This window comes from Daktulosphaira vitifoliae, unplaced genomic scaffold (assembly GCF_025091365.1).
Source record: "Daktulosphaira vitifoliae isolate Bord-2020 unplaced genomic scaffold, ASM2509136v1 Scaffold_5, whole genome shotgun sequence".
Lineage (NCBI taxonomy): Eukaryota > Metazoa > Arthropoda > Insecta > Hemiptera > Phylloxeridae > Daktulosphaira > Daktulosphaira vitifoliae.
The window spans coordinates 30,913,498-30,933,263 of NW_026099576.1; the positions used below are offsets into that span (position 1 = coordinate 30,913,498).

Sequence of the window (19,766 nt, forward strand, 5' to 3'; positions counted from 1 at the left end):
ATTTACTTTAAATACATGGCTGAAGATTATCACAGCTGTAATTGTCATACCCAAGCATCATTATGCATTACTAGTTCAGGAAGTAATAAGGACAGACCGTATTACTGCTGTGCAAAATCGCGCACGAACCCACAAAGATGCAATTATTTTAAATGGTATCAAAATGAATACTGAAATTTCAATATCTAATGTAATAGTATTTTTTTTTTGTTTTCAACAAGTGTTAATTGATATACATAATATACAATTCTAAGTAAAACACCACATCGTGGTCTTTTTTTTTTTTTTTGCTCAACTTGAATTAATTGAGTTTCTTGTTATTACCTAATCACTTATATAAAATTTTATGAAAACCCCATTTTTATTTCGTATTGCGTAATTTTGAAAAAAAAAATTTGGAAAATCCTTATTTTTAAAGTTAATTTTGATTTTAGGATTTTTAGAATGAGGATATTATGTAATAATTACGTCATTATAGTTTCACAATAGTATCATGAGAAAAAATCCCAAAAATTAACAAAAAAAAACAATTTTTGAGCTATTTTTAGTTTTTGACGTTTCAACTTTAAAAAGCTATAACTTTTGAACCAATTTTTTCAAACACTTTTGAAAAAAACATTGAAAAATACACGTTTTAAAAAAAAAAAAATTGAAAAAACTCGATGGGGTGGTAAAATGCATTTGTTCCTAAGTCTGAGACACATTGTATATATGTATAAAATTATAATTTATGCAATCGCAAAGCTCCAACAATAAATAATCTATACATCTAACAGCTGTATTTAAAGAGTCATAAATTTATACATACATTAAACTTGTGTTTTTTATTATAGCTTTCAATATATAGTTTTGGGTGTATATGAATATCGATCCCACTATGTTGAGGCTCAAGAACTGACGCTATTAGAACGTTATCAACTTACCCCTTAATATTTTGTTTATTAAATAATTTAATTTACCTGTGAAACAAAAAAAAATTTAGCTTGATTTGTTTTTAAAAAAAATTACGTATTGAATAATTATTTTATACATTTTTTAGGAATAATTTTGCTTAATCTATATACAAATTATTTTATTTAGTTCAAAAATTATATTTTGGTGTACAAATGTTAAAATCACGAGATAAGATGAGGTAAATCCCCTCATCTCTTTAATTATCCTATATGGGTTGATGCCACTTTACAAACTTTACTTGAGAACCACCACTATTTTAATGTAAAATTGGAATCCATAATTATTTTTATTGGATAAAATATTCTGATTACCAGTATATTGGAATACAATATTTTAAATTAATATAACTTATAAGAAAGGACATGAAGGTTACCCAACATGACAGTATTCCAATTTATGTATTATAGTAAAATAGAGTATAGCTAAACATTCTTCATTAAGTCTAAATCTTTAAACATCATTATCTTAAAAAGTACTACTTGAAAACTGGTTATCAACTACAGACATAATTTTATTGAGTACGTTCTTATGAATAAAACATTGTTTAAGGAAAACAATTAGATGCTGTATTTTTAATAAAACATGCTGTATAATGCATTTCTTTGATCAAAATGATACTTAAATCTTGTAATTCTGAATGTTTGTTCATTTGTCAGTTTATCAGATTATTTTCTTAAAACATATTTCTTATATATGTATAATATAATAATAAAATGAAATTTAATAAAATAGTGTATGATTCCCTACTCATTTATTGACATTATTTGCTGAATATCTTATATTTACAATTTTTGTTGACATGATCATAATAAATGTTTAAGGTTTCACCATAATTCACAATAACCATTAGACATACATAATTATCATTTAATATATAATAAAAATTTGAACATTATATAAAAATTATTGGCATTATTTCGATATTTTTTTTTTTGTTAACTTATTGCTTACTTATTTTGTCTATATAATTTATAAATGATTTTATAACGCCGAAATCATTTTTTTTCATATTTAATATGATACGATTAAGAAAAATTCTCGCATTGAGTAAACTGTAATGTTCGACGGTTTTAACTTCTGTGGGATAGTGTGGTGGTTTATCTGCTTCGTCAGGAAGTTCATCGCCGAACAACACCATTGGCCTTACTGCAAAACAACCCAACGGTTCGCAAATATCTACTAGAATTACTTTTAAATCAGATAATAGTCTCGAATAGTATTCTCGGTAATAACTTGAAAACTCAAACTTGTCGACTAATCCGTTTGTATATTTTGGAATATATTTAATAAAATTAATAATACTTGTTTTAATTTTGACAATATCAAAATCATTATCTACACATGTAAGCTGTAAAAAATTATCCATTATCAGTAACCATTCTTTTGCAAAATGTTCTACGATATTGATATTTTGGAATTCAAGATATAAGAAATGTTTCCAAGTTAACCTTAAAATAATAACTTTAAAGAAGTTAAAAATCACTACATAAAAATCTTTAATGTTTTTAAAGTTTCCGTCTGACCAGTTAAGTAAACTAGCAGTTTGAAACATAATCTTGAATTTTTTTATCATTTCAACGTTCCAAACAACTTGGACATAGTGAGTATATTCGAAAAAAATTATTGCACTTGCATTTGTTGCGAAATATTTCATAAATATGCTGTTTTTAGTAAATTTTTCGGTATTTTCTGTGAACAGCAATTCAGGCCTATTACTTTCTTTTATAAATTTTTCTATATTCTCTATATTCTTACTCATTTTTGAATTTAAAATTGTATATGTTTCTTTAGTTAGATGATCAAAATCTGTTGTATCACTATAGAATACATTATTTGTATCACAATGGGTAACATCTTGTTGCAAAATTTGCATAATATAATCATGAGTTTCCACAACATTTTTGTACCGGCTATTTTTTCTATTTAGCTCTGGGTTTTTTTTTAACATAGGCATACTTATAAATCCGTATACGCCACTTGAATATATATTTAATAGCCACAATGATCCAATATTCTCATTATCTTTGTCATACAATGTACATATTTGTTCTTTTACAATATCAGCATACTTACTTATGTTCAGTATTACAGTTATCAAACTTACTTTTTCGTTTTTCAACATAAGCTGAGTTATTCTCATATGAGTCAATGCACTAAATAAGTAAGAGCATTTTAAAAAGTCATTTCCCTTAGTTGAACTTAAATCAATTGAATCCATTGTTTTAACATACCTTTGAACACAAAAAACTAGTAAGCATAGCTCAATGATAATAAAAATTTTAAATTTTAACATATTTTTTCAATGTATAAAAATATTTTACGTTACATTATTTAGATCTGCAAGCCGAGATTATACATATATATATATTAATTTCACCATGCATATATACGTGTGTGTTTTAATTCGCAATTATTATAAGTGTATGTTTGTTACCTAAAAATAAAATATGAAATAATTTGTTCTAAAAAAAAAGTACAGATATATGGTTTAGTTAAATGCGATGTCATCATTTTTATAAAGAAATTAAGCAACTAATAATGTAATGCAAATAAGTTACTTTAAAATAGATAAAATATAAAAGAGAGATGAAAACTCCCTTTAAATATAGAAAATGTTAAGAGAGAAGTAAAAGGAAGAGTATATTGTAAATAAAGGGGTGATGTAAATGTAATAACTAAAAATAATATGGAGGGGGTGATATTAATAAAGAAGAATGATAATGGCATCATCTGTAAAGACATAATAAATAAAAGTACTTTGTTTCTAGATATAACTTGATTAGTGTAGTTAGTGTGTTAAAACATCTCTTACCTGATATTGCTTGACAGCAGAGCACGGTCCACAGAGTACAGAGGAGAGATGAATAATGCAGGTTTATTAGATATTAAATAAGAAAAATAGATTGTTACAAAAGCCTATATTATAAATTAATTAATAATTATTTTGACAAGAATATATCTTAAATTAAACTAATGACTTATATTAATAAAGAGACACTAAATCACAATACAAGTGTTAAAGAATAAAATGAAGAAAAACTGCAAAGTAAAATAAGAGGGTTAAGCTAAGCACAAAAGTGTAGTCGCGAAACGAGAAAAATGAGAGTGAGTCATTGACGGATGTCAAAGGACAGATCAAGTCCTAGAGGGTTCTTAGGTCTGTTATAATGAGTCACAGTAATAAAACTTAGTGACAATATAATTTATTTAATTAAAAGAAAGGTATCTTTTACAATACAGTGCGAGGAGTTATTTTAACTACATCATTGTTTGTTTAGGATATGCAAACAAATAATGACGAGTAATATGTTGTATATAGCTAATTCTTATGTGAAATTGTATGCGCTTATTAATAGCTTATTTGGTAAGGATTATGTAAACAAAAATTAAATGATTACACGCCTCAACGGCGTCAGTATATCTTTGCTAAGCGTAGGTGAAATGTATTGATTTTATTTAGTAATGTAAAAGAATATTACAAAATGTACCTCTGTTTTTTTTAAAAAAAGCATGTCCCCATGCTGCATAATAATGAATATGCATATTTTTAACAAAATTTGTGATTATGCTCTCTATTTTAAAGCGGTATATTTACTAGTGTTATATGAGTTGGTGTCAAATGTTAAAATGTATAATTTTTTCATTACTTTTATACAATTAAGAAATAATAATATTATATCAGAAAAAAGTTAAAGGTGATATTTTTTTATTCGAAGTCTTCATCATTTGTTTTGTGTTTTCTCGAGTATTTACATGTTCACTCAAACATTGTCGTACATCATTCTTACTTTTCTATTACCATCGTCCTGATTGACTGGTTGAGTATTATTCTATTTGGTTAATGAAGTCATATGTATGTGTCATACTATGTTTAGCAGACATTTTTTATTTTGTTACATTGTGTCAAGTTCTTTTGCTAATTCATAAGATGAATATTTTAAGATCTCTTATAATGATTCTATTGGATACACATCGGTCGAATGTGCTGTTGAGAAATTGTGTTGTGATTATTTGTGCTATTGTTGTGCTACATCAAGTTGTTGTCGATCTTCTCTCTATGTATGCACTGTCGCCGCCATTTTAGCTATAAGTTCTATGGCGTTTTCTAGTCAGTAGTTTTGTATTTGTTTTGTTGTAAAAGTTAAACATCACCTTTGTGATTGCCGCACCCTTGTGCGCTCAGTATATCGCCGTTGGGTATACATATTTTCTGAGATATATCATAGTACCATTTACAGCATATTGTACATGTTGTTCAGCTACTTGCATTCGACTTCAATTGATCCATTCAATATTCAACATTATCATCAGCCGTTTCAATTAGCTGATAAGTATAATTTTTGTTCATCTATATGACTTACTCACATTTATAATTTATTATTTGTTTAAAAATTTTATTATAATGGTAAATGTTTTTATTAATTGTGGCAAATTTATTGTTACTTAGTGGGTAGTTACAGGATTTCGAATTTCTCTATATATACTTTAAATTAAAGGTTATGTAATATAATTTATTATGGAAAACAAAAATTTTGGAATTTATTTTGTCTTCATGGTGAAAATGGCTACTAAATACTATTATTGTATGAAAATTCTCGATTTTATATTTTGAATTTTTAACTTTATATTTATATAACTTTTTAAAAATATATATGGATTAATAACATTTTTTTATGATAAATACTATTTATATTTTCATTTGACATACTTTTTTTTGAAATAAAACCATTTCCTTTATATATTTATGTATTATAAATATATTACACTTATAAATCATGAAACTTGTAATCAGGATATAAATGAGGAAATAGGAGATCATGTAGCTTTTGGAATATTCCGCCAATTTTTCAAAATTAAACACTATCTACAGATTTGCATCGAAGTGTTTTTTATGATAGTGATTTTAATAAAAAAAGTATTATTTCAATTATTACTTATAACATTAACATACAATTTCATTGTTTATATATTTTTATATTTTTTTTCATAAATTAATAAGGACGATATGAATTATTAGTTATAAATTAAATATTATAAATTATCATAATTTACACACTATTATATCATCTACAAAACAATTACAATTTTTAAAATCGGGGGGTATTTTCTCCATAACAGGAAACGAGAGCACTAGTTTCTATTTTTAAGGGTAATGTCTTCGATTTAAAACAATCTGTGATCTTTTAACGTATCGTTTAAACAAATTCGTTACTAGAAGTTTTTATAATTTTTTATAATTTCTACAAAAATCTCGAACAGTACTCTCCCCGTTTTACTTTTGTTAGTTATTTTTTTTCAACTTTTATATTGATATAATGAAGATCTGATTTATGTCTTAATGATCTTTTATATGAAAAAACTATTGTGTGTACATAAAAAAAAAATTAAAGTACAAATAATTTGATTTTGAATCAATTACCTAACATAAACAATATGAGTTCTTTTAAACATACTATCAAATTAACATAATTGAAGTGTAAACTAAATATTTCAATTTAAAATTGTATTTCATTTATATAAATCTAAAATTTTATTTGCAAAATTGAATCATCAATGGCCATACAATTAATTACTAAAGTGGTAGATAAAACAATTTAGGTTTGAAATAAATCAATGCACATTTTTATTAAAATATAAAATTTATTTAACAAAATAATAATAATAAAATACATTTTTTTAAATTATTAATCAATATTTTATCATTAACAAATAAATCAACTCGTATATAACGGAAAATAATTTTTAAAACATAAGAAAAGATAAATAAAGTGAAATAATTTTCATAAACACATCAATCGTAAAAAAATAAATTTCCGATTAATACAAAAAGTATAAAATGTTGTTCAACTAATGGAAACAATATGAAAACTTGACAGCAATTTATATCATTATCAATTTTTTAACTTACAATAAGTTTTATATGCTGTCATTCTTAAAAATTACCTCGCGCATTTCTGGAATCCAAACGTATATGAAACTGATACCTTCGGTAGTATCTATAGCGATTTTTTCATAATGATCAACTATGAAAGGTTGACCTCCATCACAATTATTTTCGTGAAAATTTGTGTGGTTAAGTGCGCTCATTGGCTGCACTTCTTTTCCACGTGTAGTACTCCTGTCTATAACAGGTTGCTCATCGTCGTCTGAATTTGTGAGATCAATAGTTTCCACATAACTAACGGGAAGTTCGTTCAAAGGGTTCATCAATGTTATATATCTAGGACCTGTATACATATCAGTATGGGTCGTATAAAACCAATCTTCTCCCCATGGAGTTAATATTTTGCATTTGACACAACGACTAGTGTTTGAATAATTTTCATTATTCGAAGTGCTTGGCTCCGAGCAATTATTATTAATATCAACATTCATATTTAGTTGACTATTTTTAGGGTCGATAGGTATATCTTCGTTCAAAACAGATTCTTCATCAACGTCATTTGTAACGAGGATATCTGTATTATTTTTAACAACACTTTTTGAAAAAGTGTTATCCTCCGGATTGAAAACATAGTGTTGTGAGATACTGGTTAAATCAACATTTTCGGAATAACTGGTATTCTCCTTGCCATTATGCGAATTGACATGTTGACAATCAATAGAGTTGTTTATATTTGGTTCTACGTTAGTAGGAAAGTCGCCAGCTAAAAAATTCTCTTCAATTTTTATACCAACATCTGTTTCTCTAGTGACAGTTATTTTTTTCTTGGCTGGCAAAATAAATTATAAATAATTTTAATTATAAATAATTCTACTTATTACAGACATTATAAATACTATTTTATAATTATACGACTATATTATAATTATATAGTCAAGTGTGTATTAAATATAACTGATTGCTAAACACAATTAAAACTTATACATACCAATCATCGAGTTGTCAATACTCCATTTAGCATTAGTTTCACGTTCAGAATCCAATAGACACGGATAATCTTTAAATGACCGATCACCGTCAACAGTATACGGTAACTCACAACACCTTAAAAATAGTTTATAGTTAGTATGAAATTTGTCGAGAATGTATTAATTTTTTATCATCTCGATTCAGAAGGAAATATTAAAACGTTCGTGTTTCTTCGCGTTACCATTTAAAAATGACATTGTTAGACAATTAATATCTTTAATATACATGGAATCTACTAATTTATTTTATGTAATAATAAAGAAATTACATTTTTTTATTAGGTTCATCCAAATATTCATTAAATTTGCGTTTTAAATTAATTTTTTGGGTACGACTTCCAGAGGAAGTCGAACTTTCGTCCGATGAATCTTCGCTACTGGATGACGATGAACTACTATTGGACGATGATGAGCTAACACTTGACAAAGATGAACTACAACTGGACAACGATGAGCTTCCAGTTGAAGAGGAACTTTCGTCCGAAGAATCATCGCTACAAGACGATGATGAGCTGTTACTTGATGAGGATGGACTGTAGCTTGACATATTTTATGTGTGTACACACTATTTTTAATAAAACTATGTTTAAGAAATCAATTTGCTTTTAATATTATAGAAAACTTATTAAATTAAGTTTAACAAACATTCGCCGAAGTATCAAATGCAAGTGACAACTAAATATATTTATCGACTAGAAAACAACTTCTCCAAAACAAACAATGTGGTATCTATGTAAAAAAATTGTAACCAATAATAATATAAAATAATTTTTTTTACATTTTGAGATATATATGGTTGAGTTACACTAAGATATAAGGTGTTCCACTGAAATTGAAATTTTTTATATGAATTTAGGAGAATTGTATTAAAAGTACTTACAAATGCATTTAAATAATAATAATAATATAATTTACTTAAGTTAATTTATATGCGCTTTTTCTCAACTTTTATTTGAATACGACCATATATTGGATGTATGAAAAGTTTTTTCATTCTACCTAATCTCATATCTCTACTTAATTTTGATAAATAATAAAAGAAAATTTTAAAAGTAATATTTTATTTTTATATTAAATCATGACTAGGTTTTACTTTTTATGGACAGATATAAAAAAAATGCAAAGCATCACAAGACCTTATTATTTTCACATCAAAACTAAAAAAACACATAATAAGTTTTTGAAAAAATCTACTCAATTTAGTGTAATTAGAACAATTTAAAATTATTAAATTTTGTAGTTTAAAACCTATTATCATATCAAAACTAATTCGATCATAAATGAATGGCCAGAAAGATTTATTAGGTACAAAGCATTTATGTGAAGACACAGAATTAGTTTCACGTTCAGGATCCAACAGCTACGAGCAACAGTGTCCGCGAGATTAAACAACGCATAGCATTAGCAAAAACTGTCTTTAGTAAAATACATAAGTTGCCCGCTTCAAAAAATTTACAAGTCAATATCTAGAAGAGACTTATAAAAACATATGTAAAATAAAAATGTAATGATAAAAATATTTACTTTAAGAGAAAATATGCAATTCTTTGAAAAAGTATATTCATATAGTACCTATTTGAACATTTTTTATTATTTTTACAATATAGTTAATGTTAGGGATAGTAAAAGAACCTAAAAAATCGGTGTTTGTTCCGGAAACTTTTAAATGTTTAAAAACTCGAACCAGGATAGAAATTTTTATTTTCAGAAAATCAAGTACCGGAAACAAACTAAAATCTTTGAATTAAAAGCTAATGATCCCGTTCAGAAATCATTCTATCAAGAATAAAAAAAATATTAACTCACCTATCAGAAGTTAACTTTTTAACTTTTTCTGATTGCCAAAAGTTAAGAAAAATATATTTTATGAAAAAAAATTTTTTAAAGCAGTAGAAAAAGTAATAATTATAATATTAATTTATGTTACAATAATTTTAATTTCACTGTTGTTTTTTAAATAGGAGTAGAGTCATATTTACGTAGGGATAAATGAAGGTACGTGCATATACGCAATTTGAGCAAAATGGTTGGGGGATCTAACTTAATTTTTCCTCTCCTTATAGATAAAGGAAAAATGATTTATGAAGGGCAAAAGAAATAAAATATACGAGTCTGTTAAAGACACAGCACTCAAGAAAAAGAGTTTGTGATTAGGTTAAATTAAAGAAAATGTATTTAAAAAAAAAACCCATCACAGTGGTGACGCGGCATAGTTGGGCCAAGTATAATGATATCTGATAGTGATTAAAATCACTATCAAAAAAAACGTTTCGATGAAAATCTGTATATAGTATCAATGTATAAAAGATGATTCTTCTATAAAAGTATATCCTCCTTTAAAATAAAAGACATTCACAAAAAAAGTTTAATAAATAAATGTACTTTTCACTAAACTTTTTTTCTTTTATGAAAATAAACAAATAACTTTTATCTATAATAAATGTATTATAGACCAACCAAACTTTACATTTGTAACAGTATAATTTTAAATCATTCATATTTTTTAGAACTTATTTTATAAATATATGCACATTTTTTTTCAAATATTAACCATTTTATTAAAAATACTCCATTAATTAATTCTATAAACAATTTTAATCCGTTGAATTTATAACTATGTAAACTTTACTTCAAAATTCAATTAAAGATAACTGCACATATATATTGATTTATGTAAAACTAAAGAGTCTCTCCTTCCCTTGTGTTTCAATTAATTGATCGAATAAGCCTGGGATTGTTATGAAAAAAGTAATTATAGTAATTACTTCAGTACATTCACACTTCTCCTAAAATTAACGTATTGCAACAAAATTTGGAAACATAATCATTATATAAAGGAACCACAATAGTTTTTTTTAATAAAAATGAAACAATTTGTAACTATAATTATTATTTTTTCATATTAGTTTATCATCTGAAATCTATAGACTAATTTTCATCAATCATAATGGAAATAATATTGCAGTCTTTTTTATAATTAAAATATGATCAAAATTAATTTGTAACTAAATCAAATTATTGTACAAATTAAAATTAAAGGTTTAATATTGTTGCAGTGACTTAGTCAGAGAAGGGGTAAAAATCTGCAGCTTTCCTCAAAATTAAAGTGACTACTGAATTATTTAGTAAAAATTATACTTGGAACTATTTGAACAAAGAAAAGGTCATCTAAAATAATTTTATTATGAAATAATAAAACTAATATCATTAATTCTCTTCTCTCTTGTAAACATTGTAGCTATGCTACTGATTAATATTAAGTTTGTTTCTACGTGTAAAAGTTTAATTCATTTTAATACACTTCAAAAGATCTATTTATATTATTTTAAAATAACTTGGGAATAATGTGCTGGTTGATTTTTTAACATAGAAAAATTTGTTTATATTTTTCCATGTAAACGTGTTTATCTAATTATGTGAATTTATAAACACAAAAATAATTTTTGTCATCAGTTAGTACTGTGACTGTTAGGGTGTAATCAAGTGTGAAATTATTTTTCAATGTCTTGTTCCATTTTGAAAAAATTATCTTTAAAAACGTTTCAAGCGGATCATCAAGTCTTAGAACAAGACACTATGTATATTTCAACTCCTATGTATGAAACGCAAAGTTTCCTCGGGTGTCTTGAAAGTAAGTAGATAATTTTTTATGTAATAGTTAAACGAATACTATTCGTTTTAAGTTGCTAACAATGTAACAATTTTATCGTATATTATAATTTTAGATGCTGCCATGCCTGCAATGAAGGCTTCCAAAAGCTGGAAACACACCATTATTAATTGGATAAAGCCATTGACGTTTCAGCAAAAGGTAAGTTCCAAAATTATATTTTATCTAACGATTGATTGAATTAATTTTTTCAGCTTGAGTTGCACAAATCTATTTATCCTATGATGAAATGGTTAAATACAATGGATCAAATTATTTCGTCTCTCGGATCAGAATTGATCCGAGTTGATAAAACTACCGCACGGGCCAGACTAATATGTTTGCGCCATTTCATGCAGAAAATCAAAACTAAACAGCACGAAAAAGATTGGATTGTTAAAACATCCAAAATAGTTATTAAAAAGTTGGATTATCTAGATTCAATAATTATGGTTCATAAATGGGCCACTGACATTCAAATTAAGTGGATTCAAATTTGTGCAGTGGCAATGAATGTAACTATTTTTCAGTATTTGGCTTACAATATTTTAATTTATATCAATTATTTCAGTTGTAAAATATGTATAATTTTTAAAATAAAAAAATTATTTTTAGCTCGAAAAGATACTTTTAAAAATTTTGACGGATAATGAAAACTGTTGAATGAAGTTTCAGCCGATCATTCGAAAACAGCGGCTGTTTCTATTGTGGTGGTGGTTTGATCAGTTTTTATATTTTTCCCAATTTGTGCCTTCAAATCCTTCAATTTAAAATTATTATCTCAACAAATTATTAAAATTACTTTATACGTGTTATTTAAAATTTTCTGTCAATTACCAAAATTTTGTAGCTGAACTAACGGTAATATGATTATTTTTCATCATTTGATACGTAATGCTAACAAGTTCTGAATTTTTTATTTATATATTTCTATAATTAATAACTTCCTTTATTTTATGTACTATAAACATACTCTGTGTCATTATTAAATTTTTATAATTTATTACTATATTATCATTAAATAAATTTTATACTAAAGTATCTTGTTGTTTTTAGTAAAAATAAATATTATTTAATAATTATTCTACTTCATAAAGTACGTCCCATTTCAAGTAATAATTTAAATAATCTATATAATTTATAATGCAATTAATTTATAATGCAATTAATTTATAATGCAATTAATTTATACTTAATTTTTGATTATTGTAATCTTGAATTTAATTTCATAAATTTTAATAATTTAGACTGAACTAAGAAACTGATTTTTAGTGATGAACGTTTTATATTTGTTAAAGTAGTAAATACGAATAATCGCTTATTGTAAGAAGAGCTTTATAGAAAATTACAATAGCTACAATATTATATATAATAATATTTTTCGTAAAACTAAGTAAGTCTGTAGCCTAAAAATGTAAAGCACTAAATTTTTTCATATTTTTCCAAAACTTTGAGATTTATGTGCGCCCAGTTAATCAAGTAATATAAAGCTCAAATTTTTTAGAGATTATTTTTGGGCACAAAGGAACAAATTTACGCCCGGCGCTACTAAAGTTTCGTACAAAAATTTTCCTTCATATGTAAATAGCGACCACCCTATATTACATATATAATATAATTCAAATTAGAATTATAGTATCTTTCTTAATTATTATATTTATTTTTATTATTATTGTTTTTATATCAAGATAACATGATGAGTTATTCGTAAAAAAAAACTATTTTTAAAATATTGTTAATAAAAAACTATTGTTAAAAAACCAAGTACAGTGGGGACGTGGCATAGTTGGATCCAGTAAATATATAAATGTATAATAATCAATTTTTTAATTATATATTATATAATTTTTATAATTGTTTTCAGATTATTATTGATTTTGATTTTTAATGTTAAAAGTAATAATTTTTAACCTACTTTTTTTTGTCCTTTAAAGTTTATAAAAAAAAAAAAATGAATTTATTACCATAACTTTTAGCTCAATTTGCAAGTTTGAAATTGACATCATTAAATAGAAAAAATTGTATTGTAAAGATTAATATGCACTCAGGAAATTTTATAATTATTATTTACAGTAAATTTTTTATTTCATCCATTGTTAAATTCAGGTGCAACTAAAAATCATTTTTTTTTTTAGATTTATGATTTATATAGCAACATGTTACGAAAAAAATTGGAATGTTATAGACTGGTAGTAGCACACACAAATAGAATAAAAAAATTAATATATTACAAAGTAAAATTATTCACTTTTGTAGTTGAATACTTTTATCATATCAAATCTAAATCGACAATAAATACTTTAAAAATATTAGAAATTAATGATTTTAATTGATTGTATGGAGAAAGCTGATTAAGCTACTTTTTATTTGAATAAGGGATTTATTTTCAATTTTTGAGGATAATATCTTCAAATAAATACGAATTGTAATCATTTAACATATCGTTTAAAAAAATAGGTCAAGTGAGGGTTGGGAAAATAAATCCGCGGTCTCAAAAAAAACACATAGTAAAATAATATTAACATGAATAAAAAATGTCTTCTCTCGACAGCTATTTATACCCATAGAAGAAAAGGTGTCGGGACAAATTTTTTTTTGAACACGTAATAAACACTAGGAGGGAGTGTAAATTATTTATGCATAAAATATAAAATGGGGTAAGGATGAAGTGGTACCTTGGGGTCGAACTATTTTTAGTTATCAAATAATAAAATATCTCTACCTTACTTATTTTTATTCTTGTTTATTACGTGAATTTTTAAGAAGTAAAGCATGCAAATAAATATTCGCACTTACCTTTATTTCCTTTTGTAGTTAACTGAGTTAATTTTATGGTGATTTCTCGCATCAGTGCTAACAATCATTTATAGAGTCTTGCGTTTATTTCGATTAATTAGCCTTTGTGTGTATGTTGGATTTAGAAAAGATTATCAACAATGGAACCTGCGTCTATTATGATTAGTTACCATTTTTTTTTTATACTTTTGTAACTCTTTTTATATTATACAATGTTTTTACTAATAATATATTCAATAGATTCCCTATAGTCGATATCAATATTCTTAAAATTTACTCTGAATTTATTAAAATATAATTATAATAATATGTCTATCTATATTCAATATATTAGTTATTAATAACACATAATAATATTATGTGTTTTTTTAGTTTCGATGTGAAAATAATTAGGTCTTGTGATGCTTTGCATTTTTTTTATATCTGTCCATAAAAAGTAAACCTAGTCATGATTTAATATAAAAATAAAATATTACTTTTAAAATTTTCTTTTATTATTTATCAAAATTAAGTAGAGATATGAGATTAGGTAGAATGAAAAAACTTTTCATACATCCAATATATGGTCGTATTCAAACAAAAGTTGAGAAAAAGCGCATATAAATTAACTTAAGTAAATTATATTATTATTATTATTATTATTTAAATGCATTTCTCCTAAATTCATATAAAAAATTTCAATTTCAGTAGAACATCTTATATCTTTGTGTAACCCAACCATATATCTACAAAATGTAAAAAAAATTATTTTATATTATTGATTACAATTTTTTTACATAGATACCACATTGTTAAACATATAATACTTTTTATGATAAATAATTCAAAACAAAATATAAAATCTTAATTATTTTACTATTTATAGATAAATTTATATTTATACTTGAATATTTAAATTTCAACGAATAGCCAGATTTTAGAGTTTTTGGGGTCTCTAGACACATAGTAAAGAAAGGGTTCAAGTATAGCACTCCTTATATTTGTAGCAATATCTCGTAAAATAATTATTTCTCATAAAATGTTTTTATAGCAATAAAAAAAATAATGTTTTTATTTCATAGTATGTATTTTAAACTCTTAGTAATAAAAGCATAATTAAAAAAAACATTTATTTTTTTTTTTCATCATTCAAAATGATGATGATGATTACGCCCATTAGGGCAGACAGTACAGAAATAATACAAATCAATACAAATAATAACAAACTATAAAACTTAAAACTTTAAAGTTATAAATATTAAACTAAAAATAATACAAAATGATGTAAATACAAAAAGAATGTAAATAAATATAAAGTAAACATTTAAAAGATCACTTAAAATTATACTTTGAAAGTAATACATGTTGACGAATCATGATTAAAATCAAAATTTTTTAATGAATTACATAAGTTTAGCATGCGTTTAACTGGCGAGTTTTTACAATAGTTCTGCGTGAGGGTAGGTATATAAAACATGAAATTATTACGAAGAAATACTTGAGGAACATTGAATGGTATCTTTTCTAAAATTTCGGGACAATCGATTTTGTTATGGAGTAAATTTTACATCCACTTTACATATAAATATTGTCTTCCTCATAATAGAGAGTCCATTTTCAAATTATTAAAAAAAATCTTTTGGTTAATCCTATTTTTATTAAATTTGCCCGATAAAGAGGTTAAGAAACGTTTTTGAATAGATTCAATCTTTTTAATATCGTTGGCTATAAATGGGGACCAAATAATAGAACCGTACTCCAGGTCAGATCTTACAAGAGAAAAGTATAAAGTTTTTAAACAATCAATATCATGATCATTTATATCATGTTTTTTTTTTTTTACATTTTATCCCGTAACCCGTGTAAGTTGTAACACAATCATTTAGTAGTTTAGTAATTTTACATACTTAATTTTTCGGGTTTTTGCAGGTCTGAACTAAGGATTAATATTATCAAATTTTTTTTCTGGGAGGGGTAATATTTTTATAATATCGTTTAACATAAATGTGGTGAATATTAGTTAGATAAAGTTGGACCTTATATATCAAGACAAGACATGGTGTTGAGAAACGTTATGTCAACACAAGAAAGATTAGCTATGACGCTGCGTTTTTTGACCACTGCAGATCGTTTTAAAAGCTTGTCATATCTATTTAACATATCAACCCAAACTGTATCAAGATGTGTACATGAAACGTGTTCTGCATTGATTGATGAACCGAAATATGAAATAAAGGTATTATGAAAGTAGGGTGAAAATGGGCATTCAGCCCGATAGGGGAAGTAAGAGGCGTGGCCTATGTGGAAAGAGTGGGAGAAATATGCGTGTTCTGTTAAGGGGAAGGCTATCACCGCTTCACCCACCCACCCCGTCTTCTGAGTGTATGTGAAGAGGGGGGAGTAAATAATAACAATTAATCTAATTGACGGCGACATCTGCTGTATAAATCTCAAGTGCTATAGTGTAATCATCAATACAGCCATCTGGCACACAATGACTGTTTTGAATAAATCTATGTTTTTTTTTACAAATTAAGTAAAATTAACATTTTTCCGTACAGACTTTATCTAAATATATGCATGTCGCATATCAAAATCCATTTTCACCCTACACCCAAAGAAAAACCTCAATCAAAATTGAAAGAGAAATTTTATCAAGGGTTTATGATAATGTTTTATTAATACGAACAAAATAACTATTCTTATAAATAATTATTGTTCAAGACAAGAAAAAAAAATATCATATTGATAAATATATCATTGATTCAATAGTAATGATATATTTATCAAATTGAACAATAAATTTATTATATAGATCGAGGTTTTTCTCTGGGTGTACTTATGAAAATTTATTTAAATTGAATTTACAATAAATGATGTAATTTAAACAAAATTGTTAAGTTATTAACAAATACGTCATTAAACAATTAAAATAAATGCATAATAAGAATTGATCACTTGTGGCTACTATTATTTAAAGTTAAGAAAATATTAATTTAAAACTAAAAAAAAATTCCTAATAAATCGCGGATACGTATTTCGAGAACAAAGTTACCATTACCAACACTAAAAAAAAACCCAGCACAGGGGGGTCGCGGCACAGTGGTGACGTGGTATAGTTGGATCAAGTATAATGATATCTGACAGTGATTAAAATCACTATCAAAAAAAAACGCTTCGATGCAAATCTTTAGATAGTGTTTAATTTTAAAAAATTGGTGGATTATTCCAAAAGCTTCATAAACTGCTAGTTCCTTATTAATATCCTGATTAAGACAAAGTATGTAGAATAAAAAAGAGATTATTAGAAAATAGTATTTCCCATAAAAAAATTATATTGATCAATACACTTTTCAATAAGTTATAGCATTATAATGTTAAAAATGTAAAAAATAAAATTGAGAATTTTCACACAATAATAGCATTTGGTAGCCATTTTCACCTTGAATATAAAATATAGTCCGAAATTTTTTTTTTCCATGATAAAGTATATTACATTAGCTTTAATTTAAGATATATATAAAAGTGTCAGACTTTCCGGAACACTTTCAAAATTTAAGTTGAAAAAGTCAATTTTTTGTGAAAAAGTTGTCATTTTGAATCCCCCCCTGTAGGCAGGTAAAAAGTCAGATTTATAAAAAAAATATACCAAATGATAGGTAAAGACATCATGCATCTACAAAAAAAAGAATTATATTGATCCATACATCTTTCGAGAAGTTATAGCATTATAAAGTTAAAAATATAAAAAAGAATTTTTTTACAAAAATCGTATTTTTTTTATTAAGTTTAATGTCTGTTTTCACCATGAAGATAAAATAAAGTCCGAAATTTTTTTTTACCATTATAAAGTATATTACATTAGCTTTAATTTAAGATATATATAAAAGTGTCAGACCTTCCGGAACACTTTCAAAAGTTACGTTGAAAAAGTTCTACTTTCTATATGCATTTTTATGTTTTGAATCCCCCCTGTATTTAGGGAAATGGTCCGATTTAAAAAAACAGTATGTCGAATGAAAGATCTATATAAATACTACTTCTCATAAAAAAATTGTAATGATTCATACATTTTTCAAAAAGTTATAGCATAATAAAGTTAAAAATGGAAAATACAAAATCGAAAATTTTCACACAAAAATAGCATTCGGTAGCCATTTTCACCATGAAGATAAGATAAAGTTAAGATTATTCCAAGCTTTTGGAATAATCCACCAATTTTTTAAAATTAAACACTATCTAAAGATTTGCATCTAAGCGTTTTTTTTTTTATAGTGATTTTAATCACTGTCAGATATCATTATACTTGATCCAACTATGCCACGTCACCACTGTGCCGCGAACCCCCTGTGCTGGTTTTTTTATTTAAAATAAATACTGTACAATTTTTATTTAATGCATATTTTAGTATGTAATTGATAATTATTACTATATTATTAATTTGTTTGATCGCCCGCATTGAAATATGAGATTTTCTATGATTGTAAAAGGAGACATTTCATTAATTTGTATGTTTTGGTTAAGACATTATAGGTGGTTGATATATCGAGTACGAGTTGGACGGAGGATATATAGGTGATCTTAGAGGAAGTCGGGTAAAATAGGAATTAGGTACATGATTGGAGTAGGATATTTACTATGATTATTACTTATAGTAGTTTGGTAATTGTACTTTGCATTAAAAATAATAATTGTCAATATCGTGCATATCTATTCCTCTCGTATGCTCATCTAATGATATTAATTTTACCGCCAAAAGGTTAGCATAAAGTGAACATTTGTCGCACACCTCATTTGGCTCATCGCACATTTTTTGGATCATCAGTACGCCTTATCAATTTGGCTTTTAGCTATTTCGATATCATCACTTTTCTTCTTTTGGCCTTTACGATGTTGGTTGTGTATCTCCAATCTCACTTGATTCAACACTATCATCCAGAGGGTCAATAGTATCTTCTAATATACTTTCAGATATATCGGTATCCTAAAATAAATTTCGATCTAGCCATTAAAATTAATATTAATAAAATACTTGTTTGAATTATTGAAAAACCTAATATTTTATTAATTAAAAATATTTATTAATTTTTAAAAACAATTATGCATTATCTATTAATCTATATTAAATTAAATTAACCAGATACCTCATTTAATTAACATATCATTGTACAAGTTATAACATTACTTACAAACAATAACAAACGCTAAATACCATTTTTATTTTATATTTGTTGTCCAGTTATCCATGATAAAGGTTGTATTACCTATACTATATAGTTACTCTAACTATATACTTGGGTAAAAATGACCATGTATAAAAACTAAATTAATTTGGCTGATCCAACCATACGTTACTGGGTAGAATTACTGACAAAGACAGTTGCAAATACTATAGTACGGTTCTCCTAATCATAGTATTTCTAACCATTTACCATACTAAAATCATTTTTTTCCGTGTAGCGGACGATGCTTTCGC

At 25.5% G+C, this 19,766-nt stretch overlaps 3 protein-coding genes across 5 annotated transcripts; 1 reads left to right on the plus strand and 2 right to left on the minus strand.

Annotated features, from left to right (window-relative positions):
* Positions 1-453: 453 nt before the first annotated feature.
* On the minus strand, positions 454-4,053 carry LOC126906909 (uncharacterized). 3 transcript variants are annotated; one of them, XM_050687846.1, is made up of 3 exons: positions 3,767-4,053; positions 3,281-3,388; positions 454-3,185 (listed from the first exon to the last, which is right to left on the minus strand). In XM_050687846.1, coding segments are annotated over exons 2-3 (1,293 nt in total). In that variant the 5' UTR covers positions 3,283-3,388; positions 3,767-4,053; the 3' UTR covers positions 454-1,894. The 3 variants fall into 3 exon arrangements, with proteins under 3 accessions (XP_050543803.1, XP_050543804.1, XP_050543802.1); XM_050687847.1 differs by lacking the exon at positions 3,281-3,388; XM_050687845.1 differs by having other exon boundaries at positions 454-3,388; positions 3,767-4,052.
* A 2,782-nt stretch (positions 4,054-6,835) lies between these two features.
* Positions 6,836-15,427, minus strand: LOC126906913 (uncharacterized). The gene is made up of 4 exons (XM_050687853.1): positions 15,195-15,427; positions 8,136-8,431; positions 7,827-7,942; positions 6,836-7,667 (listed from the first exon to the last, which is right to left on the minus strand). Exons 2-4 carry the CDS (start codon positions 8,411-8,413, stop codon positions 6,871-6,873), a joined length of 1,191 nt encoding a protein of 396 aa, XP_050543810.1. The 5' UTR covers positions 8,414-8,431; positions 15,195-15,427; the 3' UTR covers positions 6,836-6,870.
* On the plus strand, positions 8,312-12,457 carry LOC126906926 (uncharacterized). The gene is made up of 6 exons (XM_050687871.1): positions 8,312-8,420; positions 8,484-8,591; positions 11,320-11,497; positions 11,592-11,677; positions 11,731-12,030; positions 12,131-12,457. The coding sequence occupies exons 3-6, from the start codon at positions 11,368-11,370 to the stop codon at positions 12,176-12,178; spliced, it is 564 nt and encodes a 187-aa protein (XP_050543828.1). The 5' UTR covers positions 8,312-8,420; positions 8,484-8,591; positions 11,320-11,367; the 3' UTR covers positions 12,179-12,457.
* Positions 15,428-19,766: the final 4,339 nt, after the last annotated feature.

Coding starts and splice junctions, on each gene's coding strand:
- LOC126906909 (XM_050687845.1), bottom strand. CDS start 3,247: ATGTTAAAATTTAAAATTTTTATTATCATTGAGCTATGCTTACTAGTT.
- LOC126906913 (XM_050687853.1), bottom strand. CDS start 8,413: ATGTCAAGCTACAGTCCATCCTCATCAAGTAACAGCTCATCATCGTCT. Junction 7,943..8,135: donor GATGAACCTAATAAAAAAAT/GTAATTTCTTTA, acceptor ACTATTTTTAAG/GTGTTGTGAGTTACCGTATA. Junction 7,668..7,826: donor TATTGACAACTCGATGATTG/GTATGTATAAGT, acceptor TTATTTTGCCAG/CCAAGAAAAAAATAACTGTC.
- LOC126906926 (XM_050687871.1), top strand. CDS start 11,368: ATGTCTTGTTCCATTTTGAAAAAATTATCTTTAAAAACGTTTCAAGCG. Junction 11,498..11,591: donor TTTCCTCGGGTGTCTTGAAA/GTAAGTAGATAA, acceptor TTATAATTTTAG/ATGCTGCCATGCCTGCAATG. Junction 11,678..11,730: donor CATTGACGTTTCAGCAAAAG/GTAAGTTCCAAA, acceptor TAATTTTTTCAG/CTTGAGTTGCACAAATCTAT.